Here is a 13,843-nt window from a genome sequence, read left to right on the forward strand (position 1 = left end):
ACATCCATCTAAACATTCGCATTTATAATATTAGTAAGATATTTGTTTGTAACAAAATTAGTTTATAGAAGTGACTGATGAAGATAAAATAACAGCCACAGATTAAGATGTGTAGATGAGACATTAAATAACGGTGTCATAGAGTAAAAAATCACAGTAAAAATGTCATAGAATAAAAACGTCACAGATTAAACAAGTCAAAGAGTACGTCACAGATTGTTGTAATAGAATATATTCAGAATTAGTCTGGAATTATTATTTATTAATCTTTAATTGGTCATTTGTACGCCTTTTCCCGTCCATTGCTCGTCAAGTTTGACCTCACAATCGAGGTCTCTGAGTGCTGATTTGATGTCGAATCCGAAATCTTGTGAGAAAATGGCATACGTCTGGTTCAATATATCTTCAATGCCTAGCTCCTTGAACTTACTATTGTAGTCGCGACATCTAGCTACCATGTTCCGTATCGCCCAGCAACCGTTCTTCTGGAAATTGACATATTTAACTTTAACTGACGAATTTTTGTGTTTTTGTCGTGATTGTTGGAACCCGACATTCTTACGGTGAAGGAAAACATCGTGATGCTGCACATCTGAGAAGAAATTCAATGATATATGTGTGTTTTGAGTCATCGTTCCTTGTGCGTACTGCAAAGGATTGGAATAAGTTGCCTGCGTCAGTTTTTCCGTCCAAGTACGATGTGGGGGCCTTCAAGAGTGGAGTGAATAGGCATCTACAAAGCTAGCGCGTACCATCTTTAGACCACATCATCACCACCTCATCGGGTGGGATCGTGGTCAAGCGCTAACTTTTTCAATATAAAAAAAAAAGTCAACCCGTACTTGGCTGTGGTTGACTATGACCTAGTCACACTTAACTTAAAGTAAGATAGACGTATAGTGTAGTATAGACGAAGTGATTTCAGCAATTATGGTTTTCCTTCTAGAAGTTTATGCTTTAACTCCATGAGTCTATTACAATGTATGTATGTATGTATGTATGAGTAGTGACCTGGACGGCGGCATTCCTTGGATGCATCTTGAGACAATGTGCGAGAGGTTCAGGAGCGCCGCAGTCGAGCAGCAGGCGGCCATGTGCCGGCTCTCGCAGCGCTAGTGCAGACACACAGCGCAATGTCTGCGCTGTCACTGTCGCGTTACTCTGATATACGAATAACAGATTATAAAATAAAAAACAATAACCACTAACACACTGAATTGAAATATCCCTGGACAAGTTATTTATGAGATGAAGCTTTCGATATGTTTTGAAGAACTGTTACAAGACTATATTGATTCAAGAAAAATGAATAGTACGGAAATTATATAATCAAACTAGCATTCGCCCGCGACTCCGTCCGCGCGCAGTTAAAAAAAATGAAAAATAGATTCTCAGACCTACTGAATATGCTCACAAAATTTCATGAGAATCGGTCAAGCCGTTTCGGAGGAGTACGGTGACGAAAACTGTGACACGAGAATTTTATATATTAGATAAGGATAAACCTAGACCGGTGAGAGGCGCTACTATCGCGATTGCTTGTCAGTTTAAAATAAAAATAAAAACTTACGGCAAATCTACTCAGCAATGAGACAATTATAGGCACAATGCCACACTTCACGAGCTGCCGTTTGACGTCATCGTTGCCTGCCAACGCTGTTATCCTAAAACATAGCAACGAAGTTATCATACCATGGTAACAAAGAAAATGTAAAATCAATATGAAGTAGCAACCAAAGTCAAAAAAACATAGTTTGATCGATGGTCATAATTACTTTACCTTTCTCTTGCTGAAAGATAAAACGATAAAAAAATAACAGAACAAGCACATTTAACACAAAATTTAACCCAAGACAAAGTGACCTATCAAATTTTGTGACGAAAAAGCAATTCAAGAAATGGCAGCAATACAAAATGGCGATTATCTGTCCTTCAGCGATAACAATACAGAATTAAAAACAATACAATATTGGCAGAAACATAATCAAGACGTATTAAAAGGTGATATCATAGTTGAAATAGATCGTAACACGGCCATTACTAAAAACTGCATATTAAAAGTAAATCAAACATCTTGTAATGATTTTAATGATAGTACTGATCAATTAAAACATAGAGCGAGACATATTAACTATTGGAAGACTGAATTAGAAAGAGCTTTAAGAGATATTGACGAAGAAATAACTGTATTAGAAAAATTAAGACAACAATTAAAAAATGCTATGAACACATTGAAAATACCTGAATATATCACTGAAGAATGTTTAAACATAAGACGTAATAGAATGGAATCTGACGCAATATACGATGAACCACAAGACGCATTATTTAATGAAGCAGTTCTAATAGAAAATGTTAAAAGAATACATAATGATGCGTTAAGAGAAATAGAAAATCAAATGAGATTGAATTTAGCTGCTAAAAACGCATTAGAAAGAGATTGGAGCAACAAACATTTAGCATTTAAATACGAAACCAGTAACAGTGAATTGACAACGAAATCCGTTAATGTTAAAGAAACATCGGGAGCCACAAAACTATCTGAAGGACAATCTGACGTTAAATCTTGGGAACATTTCACACTATCAGGTTTAGAACAATTCAAAAGCGCGATAGACAAATCTAAACATCTAAGAATTAAAGTTGATGCGATACTAATAAACACTGCAAGGGATTTAAGAACTCAAGACATTAAAGTCAACAAAGCATTAAGTGATAGAATCGCACTCACAGAACAAGTCAAAACTGAATTAGAAAATCAACTAAAACTAACATTAGCGAAGATAACAGAGACGGAGAATATTCTGGAAACACTACACGAGGAAATGTTAAAAGTGTCACAAAGGATACAAGTGGCTCAAACGAGATTGAACACTAAACACATACGTCCTAACGTCGAAAATTGTAGAGAAGGTTCTCTATTCGGTCTTATAGACGAAGTTAAGGATCTCAATGATAGTCTGACATTATTACAAAACAGGATGATAGAAACACAGAAATTACGAGCCCATTTAATACATGAAAGGTCTAAAATAGAAAATGAGATTATAATAAAAAAGAAATCTCTATATATTGATAATAAAAGATGTTTATTTACAAGATCGTATTATCAATCTGCGGAAAAATTGTGTGGGTTTTGAGGGCATTTAAAAATTCTTAAAAAAAAGAATACGAACAATTAAAAGAAGCACTCATTTAAATAAACTAACTAGTTAACTTCCATCCATCCAAACATTCGTATATATACTATTAGTAAGATGTATACTCACAGCTTGGTGGCTTGATGTATAACGGTGAGGTCATCATAGTTGTCAGCAAGTACAGTGAAGAGCAAAGTAGCGCCGCGCTCAGCCGCTAGTGCACACAACTCATGTCGCACCAACAGACACGCAATTGTACACATCATGTCACATACTAAAGGTGGCTTCATATTATCTATACAACATTTATTATATTACGTTACTATAATGTAAATGGTAGTTAATGTTTTTTTGTTAATTGTATGATACATAGGCCAAATAAATGTAATAAATTTTAAAATTAATAAAACATCTTAATTATGATACTTATTTGTTGGATTATTTATTAACAAGATACATAGTTCATAGTTATTCGTTATGCAATGGTCTGAAACTATGACATATATCCGCATAAAAAAATAATTTAGAGAGGCGTGAAGTGGAAGCAATTCCGCGTACAGTCTGATGAGTGTGGTGCCGGAGGCGTAATTTTAGTCCTCTTCCCCTTCCCACCCCTTTTCTTGTCAGAAAGGGATAAGATTAGAAAAGGAAGTGGATTTGACGGAGGAGGGGACGCATAGAAAAAGGATATATCCTCTTTCTATGCGTCCCCTCCTCTGTCGATTGAAGGTAAGCAATGGATCTGCAATTGCAAATGTCTATGGGCAATGTATTGTAGTTGCAATTGTAAATATTATGAGCACAAATGGTCCTTCGACACAAAAGGACATATTCTATTCCTCATGCCCTTTCTCTCATTTTCTAAGTAAGAAAGGGTGGGAAGAGTAAATTCCTTCATGTGACTCCCCTATTAAAGATAACTAACCTGTAACCTTTTAATTTTCCAGATCTTTGTTAATAGAGGTCACTTCATTATTGAGAAATCAGTTGGCCGTTTTTTTTTATATTATAAGGTGGCAAACGAACAAGCGACCGCTGCCCATAGACATTCGCAATCGCAGATGCGTTACCTACCTTCAATTAACGAAGGAGGAGACGCACAAAAATAGAATAATTAACCTTCCTATACATCTCCTCCATCAAATCCACCTCCCCTTCCCATCCTTTTCCTTATAAGAAAAAGGTGGGAAGGGAAAGAAGACTAAAATGAGTCCTCCAGTACCACACTCATCAGACTTGGAAAGACTTCCACTTGACGTCTGTCTTCTGTGTGGTCGTGGTATTTCACTGAGCGAGGACAATTCCTGCAACTGATGTTGTTGTTGCTGGCGTCTACCACTGTTAATAAATAAATAATCAAGTCATAGTAAAACTTTACTTTCAAGTAATCTAGTCAAAGTATCGAGCAGCTCAGCACCAAGCTCGCGAGCATGTTCGTGCGCTCTCCCAAACTCCACGCGCACGTCATCATCTAAAGTCAACTTTCTGATGACTTGTAGGCATTCGGTTATTAACTGAAATACATTACTTTATATTACTGAGTTAATTCACTAAAAACGTTAATGTAAATTTGTTATAATCAACATATCATGTACCAGTTTATATTGTGCCAGTTAATGTGTGTCTTTTAAAATATACTAAGGCAGACCTTTATTGCAAATTTTTCAAACTAAATCTTAATAATGGTCAACTAATTTTAAAATAGAGTAGGGTGACAGTGGCTCAGGGATTAAACAATTGATCTTATAATCTACAGGCCCTGGGAACAAATCTCGCCATGTACCAATGTGTTTTTCTAATTTAGATTCACATAATATGTATGCGAATGCACATATCTCAGAAGAAATTCAAAGACATGTGTGAGGTTACCCGCACTTGACCCGCGTGGTTGACTATGGCCTAGTCACCCCTAACTTAGGGTAGGCTCCGAGCCCCTTAGTGGGAATGTATAGTAAGCTGATGATGGAGGAATTTTAAACTTAAGAAAAATCAAGAAACCAGACTAACTATAGCCTTAAGATACTCTGGGGGGAAAATATTAATATCACCATAGTCAATTAGGCTACAGGACTCTGCAATGATATTAACATACACTCAAACACACTCTTATCAGTTGTCAGTTGAGTAAAAATGGCAAATGTAAAGGACAAATTAATCAAAATAAATTACAATAGATCACTAGCGCCCTCCTATCAATGTCAAAGTCACAAGAACATTTTTGTACTGTAGGTGTTATATCACATTTTTTCTTTTATGTAATTTTCTATGACTATATAGGTTTTACATAGTCATGAATACATACATTATACATAGGTAGGAGATTGAATGTACGGCTATAAAGGTAGAGGAAGACTAAAGAAAGTATGGATAGATTGTGTGTAAGAGGATATGCATAAGAAGGGGGTAAATTCAGATATGACGGCTGATAGAGATGTATGGAGGAGTACATACTCTGCCGACCCTACATAGAGATAAGGGCAGGTTGATGATGATGTAGGTTTAACATTTATTCTGTCAAAACTAACTGCAATAACAGCACTTCTCTTAAAAGCTCAGATAACATTGTCGGATTATAGATAAAAATAATGTCTTTTTCTAGAATAATCAATTTTAACACTTAGTCAAACTTGTTTAAGCTAGTTTGATCTAATGCATTAATTTCAAGTTACTCACCTGTTCATTATTAGTTTTATTTAATAAATTTTTCAAATTCCGTCCAATGCCAATACCAAATATCATCTGCCTGTTCATTTCATGTTTAACACAACACAATGCAGCCCATTTTAATGTTGCTATTAAAATAGATTCATCATCTATTTCATCTAGATTTCTATAATAAAAAAAAATTAATCTCAAAATATGCTAGACTCAATTCTGATACTAATATAGAATCTTAATATTAAATTATTAAAAATTTCGTGAGACATTATCATTAACTAATATAGCAAACGGCTAAAACACTGACTGACTGTCCGGTGTCGGCACCGACTAGTTCTGAGCCCATTGAAGACCCTTCATCAGGGTGAGTGGGACTAGTATTATTTCATGTATTGTTTTGACTTAAGTTTTTATGGACGGCCACCTGCCTATCGCCAACCTTACTTGGGAGGAACAAGTAGTGGTTAAAACTGTTGTAATCATGGTATACCAATATTTTTTTTTGGTTGGTATACCAATAATTAACCCAATCATTAAAAAATATTAGCATTTAAATAAAACAAGCACAAAAGAATTAATGAAACATAATACCAAACTTACTTTTTTATTATTTCAACACCTCTTCTATCCAATAAATCCGGTTGTGAATCCATTAAAGATATTAATGTGTTTAATACTTTTATAATGATAGCAGCATCTTTTGCATCATTAATCTTTAAATAAGATTTCTGTTTTGCCTCCAGTAAATTTATAAGTACAGTATAAATACCCTCTTTGCCTGCTCTCACTCTATGGGCAATATCTTTATTGCATTCTTTCTGGAAAACAGAATAATCCTTTTTATCTTCTATATATATAAAAGAAAGTCATGTTAGTTACACTGTTTATAACTCAAGATCGGTCGAACTGATTTAGCTGAAAATTGATGGGGAGGTAGCTTAGAACTAGGAGACGGACATAGGAACTTTTTTATCTTGTGTGCATTTTTTTTTATTCTGCGTGGACGGAGTCGCGGGTAAAAGCTAGTTTTTAATAGAAGGTGACAAATACACAATTAGCAACGTGATTTAGCTAAAATTGATGTGAACACTGCTCCTAGGCATCAGCTACGAGTTAAAATATAGCAGATGAATGCGTCTAGGCAATGGCCTACTCAATGAACATATGAGGGAACTCACAAAAAGATAGCCCATTTCTATAATTGGCAGGGGAAGGCTCAACATATCCACTTTCCCTTCCCACCCTTTTATTATATGAATAGCCTTAATACTATTACTATGCAAAAACCAATTTAATACTGAAAACCAGAGATAGATTATTAGAAAATAAATACCATCAATATATCCAATTGCTCCAAGACCAGTTCATCATTGTTTTGGCCTGCATTTGATAACTCCTTGAGTTTTTTAACAGTCAAGCTCACTAGATGTTCTTCTCCAGTGTTTAAATTTAAATCCTTGATAATGTTTGATAAATCCACACCCTGTTAGAGAAAATTATTTATTTATTCCGAATAGTATCTTTTATTGTGTGCTCCTTTTAATAATCAAGTTTTTTTTTTACTTTTGTAATAATCCTATGTAGCGGAAATATGTATGGAATGTCATTTAACTTTAATATAAAATATTTTTTTTATTTTAGTTCAGAATTTAATTTTCAAATACCTGTGCTTCAAATTGAGCAATTGCTTCTTTAATAGCCTCTTCTGGGCTCATATCAAATTCATTCATATTCTCCTTCACAACATCATCGTATGTCTCTTGAGTTATTACACGAACCATTTTCAACGTTCTAATAAGTATTTTTATAAATTTAATTGACAAGAAAACCTTTATTCACTGTAAATATAATTTATAGAATCAGCCGGTGATTCACAGAAGTTTTGAAAACAATTCTGTTTGACATACATGACATATTAATTGACAAACTGTCAAAACTAACTGTGTCAATGTCAATTTCAAGCCATGCAGTGTTATGAGCTTCTGGCTGAAAAGGATGTTGTAAGATTTATATTAATGATTTTGTTTTTGAGTATGCGCTTTAATTAGAACTTATTAGGAATTAATTTCGAAAGGGTTCTTATAAAACAACTTCAAAAAAGATATTATTGAATACCATCACTAAACCACATTTCAAAACATAGAACGAATATCCGAACTGCGATTTGACAAGAAGAAGAAACGTTCTGAAAATTAAATTTCTGTATTTATTTTGGCAAGATAATTAAAATATTTTCCTTACGCAGCACGACAAATATTTATACAAAAATCTTTTCCATAACTCGTTATTAGAATCTTATTTAACAATGTTTTGCAACTTTTGAGACGAGGATTTGACTTTGACGGAACAGATAATATTTTGATGTGACCGTATTTCCTGATTTCTTCGTTTCTCGCTATTGCAGATTGTGGATGACGCATACTCTTATAAAAAGCATTGAATAAAAGTGTGTAATTTGTTATCGAATACGTATCATTTAGTTTATTCGTAATATAGATTTGTAGCATAGTAAGTGAACACAATGAGTTTTCTTGGTAAGTTATTTGGTGGCAAGAAGGAGGAAAAAGGACCAACGACGCATGAAGCGATACAAAAATTACGTGAAACTGAGGAGTTGTTGATTAAAAAACAAGAGTTTCTGGAAAGAAAGATCGAAGTAGAAATACAGACAGCTAGGAAAAATGGAACAAAGAACAAAAGAGGTAAATTTTAGACTTATTTGCACATAATACACTTTTCATCTTTTGTTGATATGCTAATGACCTTGTTCTATGTTATTATTTGTTGTGTCATCCAATTCATTGTTTCATTACATTTAACGACACATATGTAATTAATGAACATTCTACAACATAAAAATACAATGATATAAGATGAGAACTATTTAATTTAGTGTTTAATCTTTATTAACCATACTTGTAATTTGCAATATCTATTAGTATAACATTGTACCACACTATATTACTTATTTTTATCATGTTTTGATATCATTCATTTAAATATAAGTTCATACAAATTATGTTTTATAATTCAAGGGATACACGGTAAATACAGTTGAACCTGGATAAGCAAAAGTCTGAGGAATGTCATATTTTTCTCGCTTATGGAGGTTGTCCATAGGGACTAGACAATGTTTCTCGCTTATCTAGGTTTGACTGTAGTTGTATGTATTAAATGAATTTGATGAATACTAGTATTTGTGAATTTTAAAACTTCTATGTTTGTGAGCTGCTAATGACTGGATCTCCATCCTGTGTCAATCAGCCAGTGATGTAGATGCTACCAACATGTCTTACCCTATATATTTTAACTTATAGTTGCAATTGCTGCTCTCAAGCGTAAGAAGAGGTATGAAAAACAGTTGACACAGATTGATGGCACATTAACACAGATAGAAGCACAGAGAGAAGCGCTAGAGGGCGCCACCACAAATGCACAGGTGCTCAACACAATGAAGGATGCAGCTAATGCTATGAAATTGGCACACAAAGATATGTAAGTGGAACAGAAAAAAATTATAATAATTTAGAAGTTAATATAACTATTATTTAGAGCATACTAGCTTTTACCCGCGACTCCGTCCACGCGGAATGAAAAATAGAAAACGGGGTAAAAATTATCCTATGTCCGTTTCCTGGTTCTAAGCTACCTGCCCACCAATTTTCAGTCAAATCGATTCAGCCGTTCTTGAGTTATAAATAGTGTAACTAACACGACTTTCTTTTATGTATATAGATTTGTTGAATTGCTACTAAGCAGTCCCTTATCATTTATTTTACTTACTAAATCTAGACTAAAGAATATCCTTAGTGGCCATTTAGTGACTGGCAGTTAATATTGTTAGTATTATAACAGTAAACTTGTTTTTTTATCTTTTTCAACATTTTTAAACTATGATTGAAAAGAAATAATCACAGTTTAAAGATTTATATTAATTTAATTAGTAAAGAAATGAGACATAGGAGGTCTAAGTAAAAACACATGATGTATGTTAAATTGTTGACATTATTAGAAACTAAATTAAAATGGCTACTCACAGGTAATTAGGTAGCAAGTACCGGTCATTATTTGTAGATGTGTATTATAAAGTACTAGCTTTTACCAGCGACTCCGTCTGCGCGGAATAAAAAAAAAAAAAAAAAAACGGGGTAAAAATTATCCTATGTCCTATTCCTGATTCTAAGCTACCTGCTCACCAATTTTCAGTCAAATCGATTCAGCCGTTCTTGAGTTATAAGTGGTGTAACTAACACAACTTTCTTTTATATATATAGATATAGATATCAAAGTTAAATCTGTAAATTCTGAAGTTAATGTGTAAATACTTTCTACAATATGTTTTGTTTTTTTAATACATACTGGCTGTCGCTCGCGATTCCGTTCGCGCGGAATTAAAAAAAAAACTTAGTAGCTTATGTGTTATTCCGGACTATGTTCTACATCCGTTGAGACGTTCCAGAGATACATTCTAACAAACATACATCCATCTAAACTTTTGTATCTATATATATAAAATAAAGTCGTGTTAGTTACACTATTTATAACTCAAGAACGACTGAATCGATTTTACTGAAAATTGGTGGGCAGGTAGCTTAGAACCAGGAAACGGACATAGGATAATTTTTACCCCGTTTTCTATTTTTTATTCCGCGCGGACAGAGTCGCGGGTAAGAGCTAGTTTATAATATTACTAATATTTACTTATTGTTTCTAGCGATGTGGACAAGGTGCATGATATAATGGACGACATTGCGGAGCAGCACGATATCTCTCGGGAGATCACTGACGCTATCAGTAACAATGTCGCCTTCCCCAATGATATTGATGAGGATGAGCTGGAGAGGGAACTTGAGGAGTTGGAACAGGTATGTAAATGTTGCTTGTATTATTATATAGGTTTAAAGAATAGAAAGTTAAAGGCAAACCAGTGCTTTTTTTTTTGTTATCAGATGAGGAATTACATGTTTTTGTTGTGTGTTTGTGTCAATGTTTACTGAATTTTTGCAGCCCTACATTTTGCTTTCCACTGAACATATTTCATGCATATTTTTTTTTTATCACAGCAAAATATTTTTTTATTTGGTACACAAAGTAAACTCAATGTTCGAGAAGATTCTTGATTCATATAGTTTTTTATGTCCTAAATTTGTAAAATTGACACATTGATAATCTGAATTCGGACAAAATAGTGATCTCTACCAATAGACATCCATATTTGCAGATCAGTTGTCTACCTTTAATCAATAGATGAGGGTGCAAAAAATAGATATTTCCCCTTCATATGTATCCCCTCTTCTGCCAAGTCAACACATCCCCTGTCCTTTCTTTATAACAAAAGGGTGGGAAGGGTAATTGGATTAGGATATAGCCTCCGGTATGCACTGTCATCAGAATATCGACGCTGGAAAGCATAAACGCTGTAACCCTTGAAATCGCGAATATGTTTTTCACACGTTAATAATTTCAACCATTATCAAACGATAATGATTTTATTATAGATTAGCACAAACTACACAACATTGCTAAATACCGCATGCTTGTAGGCGTATCAGGTCACGAGTTATCATTTTTTGGCTCTCCTGTAAAGTTCATACTTTCGGGGTTACAGCGTTTACGCTTTCCAGCGTCGATATGTACAAAATGACATCCATTTGAAGCCAGTCTTTTTCAATAGATATTGTTGCGGGCTTTACTTTTAAGTATTATATTGCATTGTTATCTCGCATGTTTCAGGAGGATCTGGACAAGGAGATGCTGGGCATCAAAGTGCCAACGGACACTCTGCCCGATGTTCCCGCAGCAGAGCTCGTGCATGACAAGCCCAAGCCAGCTCGCTCCAAGAAAGATGGTAAGTCTATATGTTTAATTAATACATAATTATGATTTTTAGACATGTTTTTTTGATTATTTTTAATATGTACATACATTTCATCATCATCACCTCACTATATATCTACCTTATCCAAAGTTAGGTGTGACTATGGTCTAGTGCAGGTTGAATTCATACATATCTTTAAATTTCTTCTCAGATATGTGCAGCATCACGATGTTTTCCTTCATCTTAAGAATGTCGGATAAATGTACATATGTAAATTGAAAAACACATTGCTACATGTCGGGATTCCAACCCAGGACTTTCAGATTACAAGTCAAGTGTTTAACCACTGTGTTAACAATCTCTTTATATGTATATATTTGTTTGAACAATTATTGGCAGAATTTTTTTTTATCTAGCCTATATATCAAATCGACCACTGCCTATAGACATCCGATAAATTCAGATGTATTACCTACATCTAATCCAGTGATTGTCAAACTTATTTCTTTCACCGCCCCCTTTGAAAATCAATCATATTTCAGAGCGCCCCTAATTTTTATTCATCCCTAAAACTTAAAAACCACAATTTCATTACTTTAATTAATTTCAATGCCCCCCATTTTTTGGGCCCCTTATCGCCCCCTCCTAGGTTTCAAACGCCTCCAAGGGGGCGTTATCGCCCACTTTGGGAAACACTGCTGTAATCGACGGTGAAAGGGACGCATAGAAAGAGAATCTTTCCCCTTCCTATGTATTCTCTCCTCCGTCAAATTCACTTCCCTTTCCCACCATTATAAAGAAAGGGGAAGAAGACTAAACTTAGGTCACCGCCACATTCATTAGACTGTACACGGAATTACTTAAACTTGTAGTCTGTTTTCTGTTTGTTTGTGGTATTTCATTGGACGAGGTAAATTTGTGTAAAAGATGTTGTTTTTGTTATAAATGTTAATATAATATTATAATTTCTGTCAATAGTTGTTTCAGAGGAAGATGAAGAATTGGCAAAGCTCCAGTCCTGGGCCACATAGACTAACTCTGTCTACCCCAAAAGCGAACACCTTAGTTGTATGTTTGTGATATTCAATAACCAATCGTGAGAGTATTGAAGCTTTTTACTTTTTAAAATTACAACTTTATTAGAAATGTGTGATTTTTTTTATATAAATTCATTAATAATTTGATTTACAAAAAGAGCTTATTTTATAAAACTTTAGGATGTTTAATTTGAATGTTTTTTTGTGACAGTTAAATTTTGGCGCGCGAAATGTCAGTGTATCGGCCATTTTGAAAATATTTGTTCATTGAAAATGTCAATTGTTTATGGATTTTATTAGAAAAAAATCACATATTTCTAATACGTCATCATATTTATTTCCTTTTTTATTGTATATGTGCATAAAAATGTACTAGTTTTTTAAGTTATGAATTACAAAAAAAAAACATAGACATGGCTGAAAATTCACATTAGATTAGTTTTTTTTTAATTTAAAAGTACATCTTGTGAAAAGCTAACAAAAAAATCATCCATAGAAGAAATTAAATCTAACTCAATGTTATTTGTGTAATTTATCGGGAAGTTAGTTTATATTTTGGGCAATTAACACATTTTTTTTATCTAAAGTTGGTACAAATATTAAGAAATGCAATGTTAAATTGAATTTTTAATACACGTAAAATAAAGAGAACATCCTTTGAAAAAAAAACATTAAAGTACTCTTTATTAATTATCCATACAAAATCATTGGTAACCAATATATGGTAACATGGGTTTCTGAGACCAAATCCATTTAAAATATATTGTTATGTTAGCCCGGGAGCCAGGTACATTTTCGGTCAATTATTTCTTCTCGAGCGAATTTTTTTTTTTCTCCATGTTTGGGAGGCTGCCACTGCCCACCCCACCCACCTAGTCGCAGCTGACGGTCGCGAGTATTCATAGTATAAGTCCCTTATGCATTTTACCAAATTTCGATTGGGAGGGACTTGGTCATGAAAATCTGTCGCTGGCTCCCGGACCATGTCTATTTTGTCAAAGAAAAACAGATAAACGATATATTTTATATAAAGATTTTGATCTCAAAAACCCACTGTTAGTTCTGTAATAAAAATATATATGTATATGTATAAATGCATAATTTTAGTAAACCTAATAAATAAATTAAAATGAATTTATGCTTTACGCAGCTTTCATATTTAGAATAAATATTGATAGTTTTATGAGAAA

General features: G+C 33.8%; 3 protein-coding genes across 3 annotated transcripts; 2 read left to right on the forward strand and 1 right to left on the reverse strand.

Moving 5' to 3' along the window:
* Nucleotides 1–2: 2 nt before the first annotated feature.
* On the reverse strand, nt 3–7,692 carry LOC106721172 (armadillo repeat-containing protein 6 homolog). The gene is made up of 9 exons (XM_045684243.1): nt 7,463–7,692; nt 7,132–7,281; nt 6,399–6,616; nt 5,814–5,970; nt 4,519–4,654; nt 3,270–3,435; nt 1,571–1,664; nt 1,012–1,161; nt 3–485 (listed from the first exon to the last, which is right to left on the reverse strand). The coding sequence occupies exons 1-9, from the start codon at nt 7,577–7,579 to the stop codon at nt 270–272; spliced, it is 1,404 nt and encodes a 467-aa protein (XP_045540199.1). The 5' UTR covers nt 7,580–7,692; the 3' UTR covers nt 3–269.
* LOC123722432 (tektin-4-like) lies at nt 1,841–3,140 on the forward strand. The gene has a single exon (XM_045684244.1). The coding sequence runs from the start codon at nt 1,899–1,901 to the stop codon at nt 3,138–3,140; it is 1,242 nt and encodes a 413-aa protein (XP_045540200.1). The 5' UTR covers nt 1,841–1,898.
* A 327-nt stretch (nt 7,693–8,019) lies between the features above and the next one.
* Nucleotides 8,020–12,778, forward strand: LOC106721178 (charged multivesicular body protein 4b). Its single transcript, XM_045684252.1, has 5 exons — nt 8,020–8,500; nt 9,116–9,293; nt 10,513–10,663; nt 11,532–11,646; nt 12,595–12,778. The coding sequence occupies exons 1-5, from the start codon at nt 8,320–8,322 to the stop codon at nt 12,645–12,647; spliced, it is 678 nt and encodes a 225-aa protein (XP_045540208.1). The 5' UTR covers nt 8,020–8,319; the 3' UTR covers nt 12,648–12,778.
* The last annotated feature ends 1,065 nt before the right edge of the window (nt 12,779–13,843 follow it).

Source organism: Papilio machaon, chromosome 25 (genome assembly GCF_912999745.1).
Source record: "Papilio machaon chromosome 25, ilPapMach1.1, whole genome shotgun sequence".
NCBI lineage: Eukaryota > Metazoa > Arthropoda > Insecta > Lepidoptera > Papilionidae > Papilio > Papilio machaon.

Coding starts and splice junctions, on each gene's coding strand:
- LOC123722432 (XM_045684244.1), top strand. CDS start 1,899: ATGGCAGCAATACAAAATGGCGATTATCTGTCCTTCAGCGATAACAAT.
- LOC106721172 (XM_045684243.1), bottom strand. CDS start 7,579: ATGGTTCGTGTAATAACTCAAGAGACATACGATGATGTTGTGAAGGAG. Junction 5,971..6,398: donor GGTGTTGAAATAATAAAAAA/GTAAGTTTGGTA, acceptor TTTTTATTATAG/AAATCTAGATGAAATAGATG. Junction 1,162..1,570: donor CATTGCTGAGTAGATTTGCC/GTAAGTTTTTAT, acceptor TTCGTATATCAG/AGTAACGCGACAGTGACAGC.
- LOC106721178 (XM_045684252.1), top strand. CDS start 8,320: ATGAGTTTTCTTGGTAAGTTATTTGGTGGCAAGAAGGAGGAAAAAGGA. Junction 8,501..9,115: donor TGGAACAAAGAACAAAAGAG/GTAAATTTTAGA, acceptor TTTAACTTATAG/TTGCAATTGCTGCTCTCAAG. Junction 9,294..10,512: donor AAATTGGCACACAAAGATAT/GTAAGTGGAACA, acceptor TATTGTTTCTAG/CGATGTGGACAAGGTGCATG.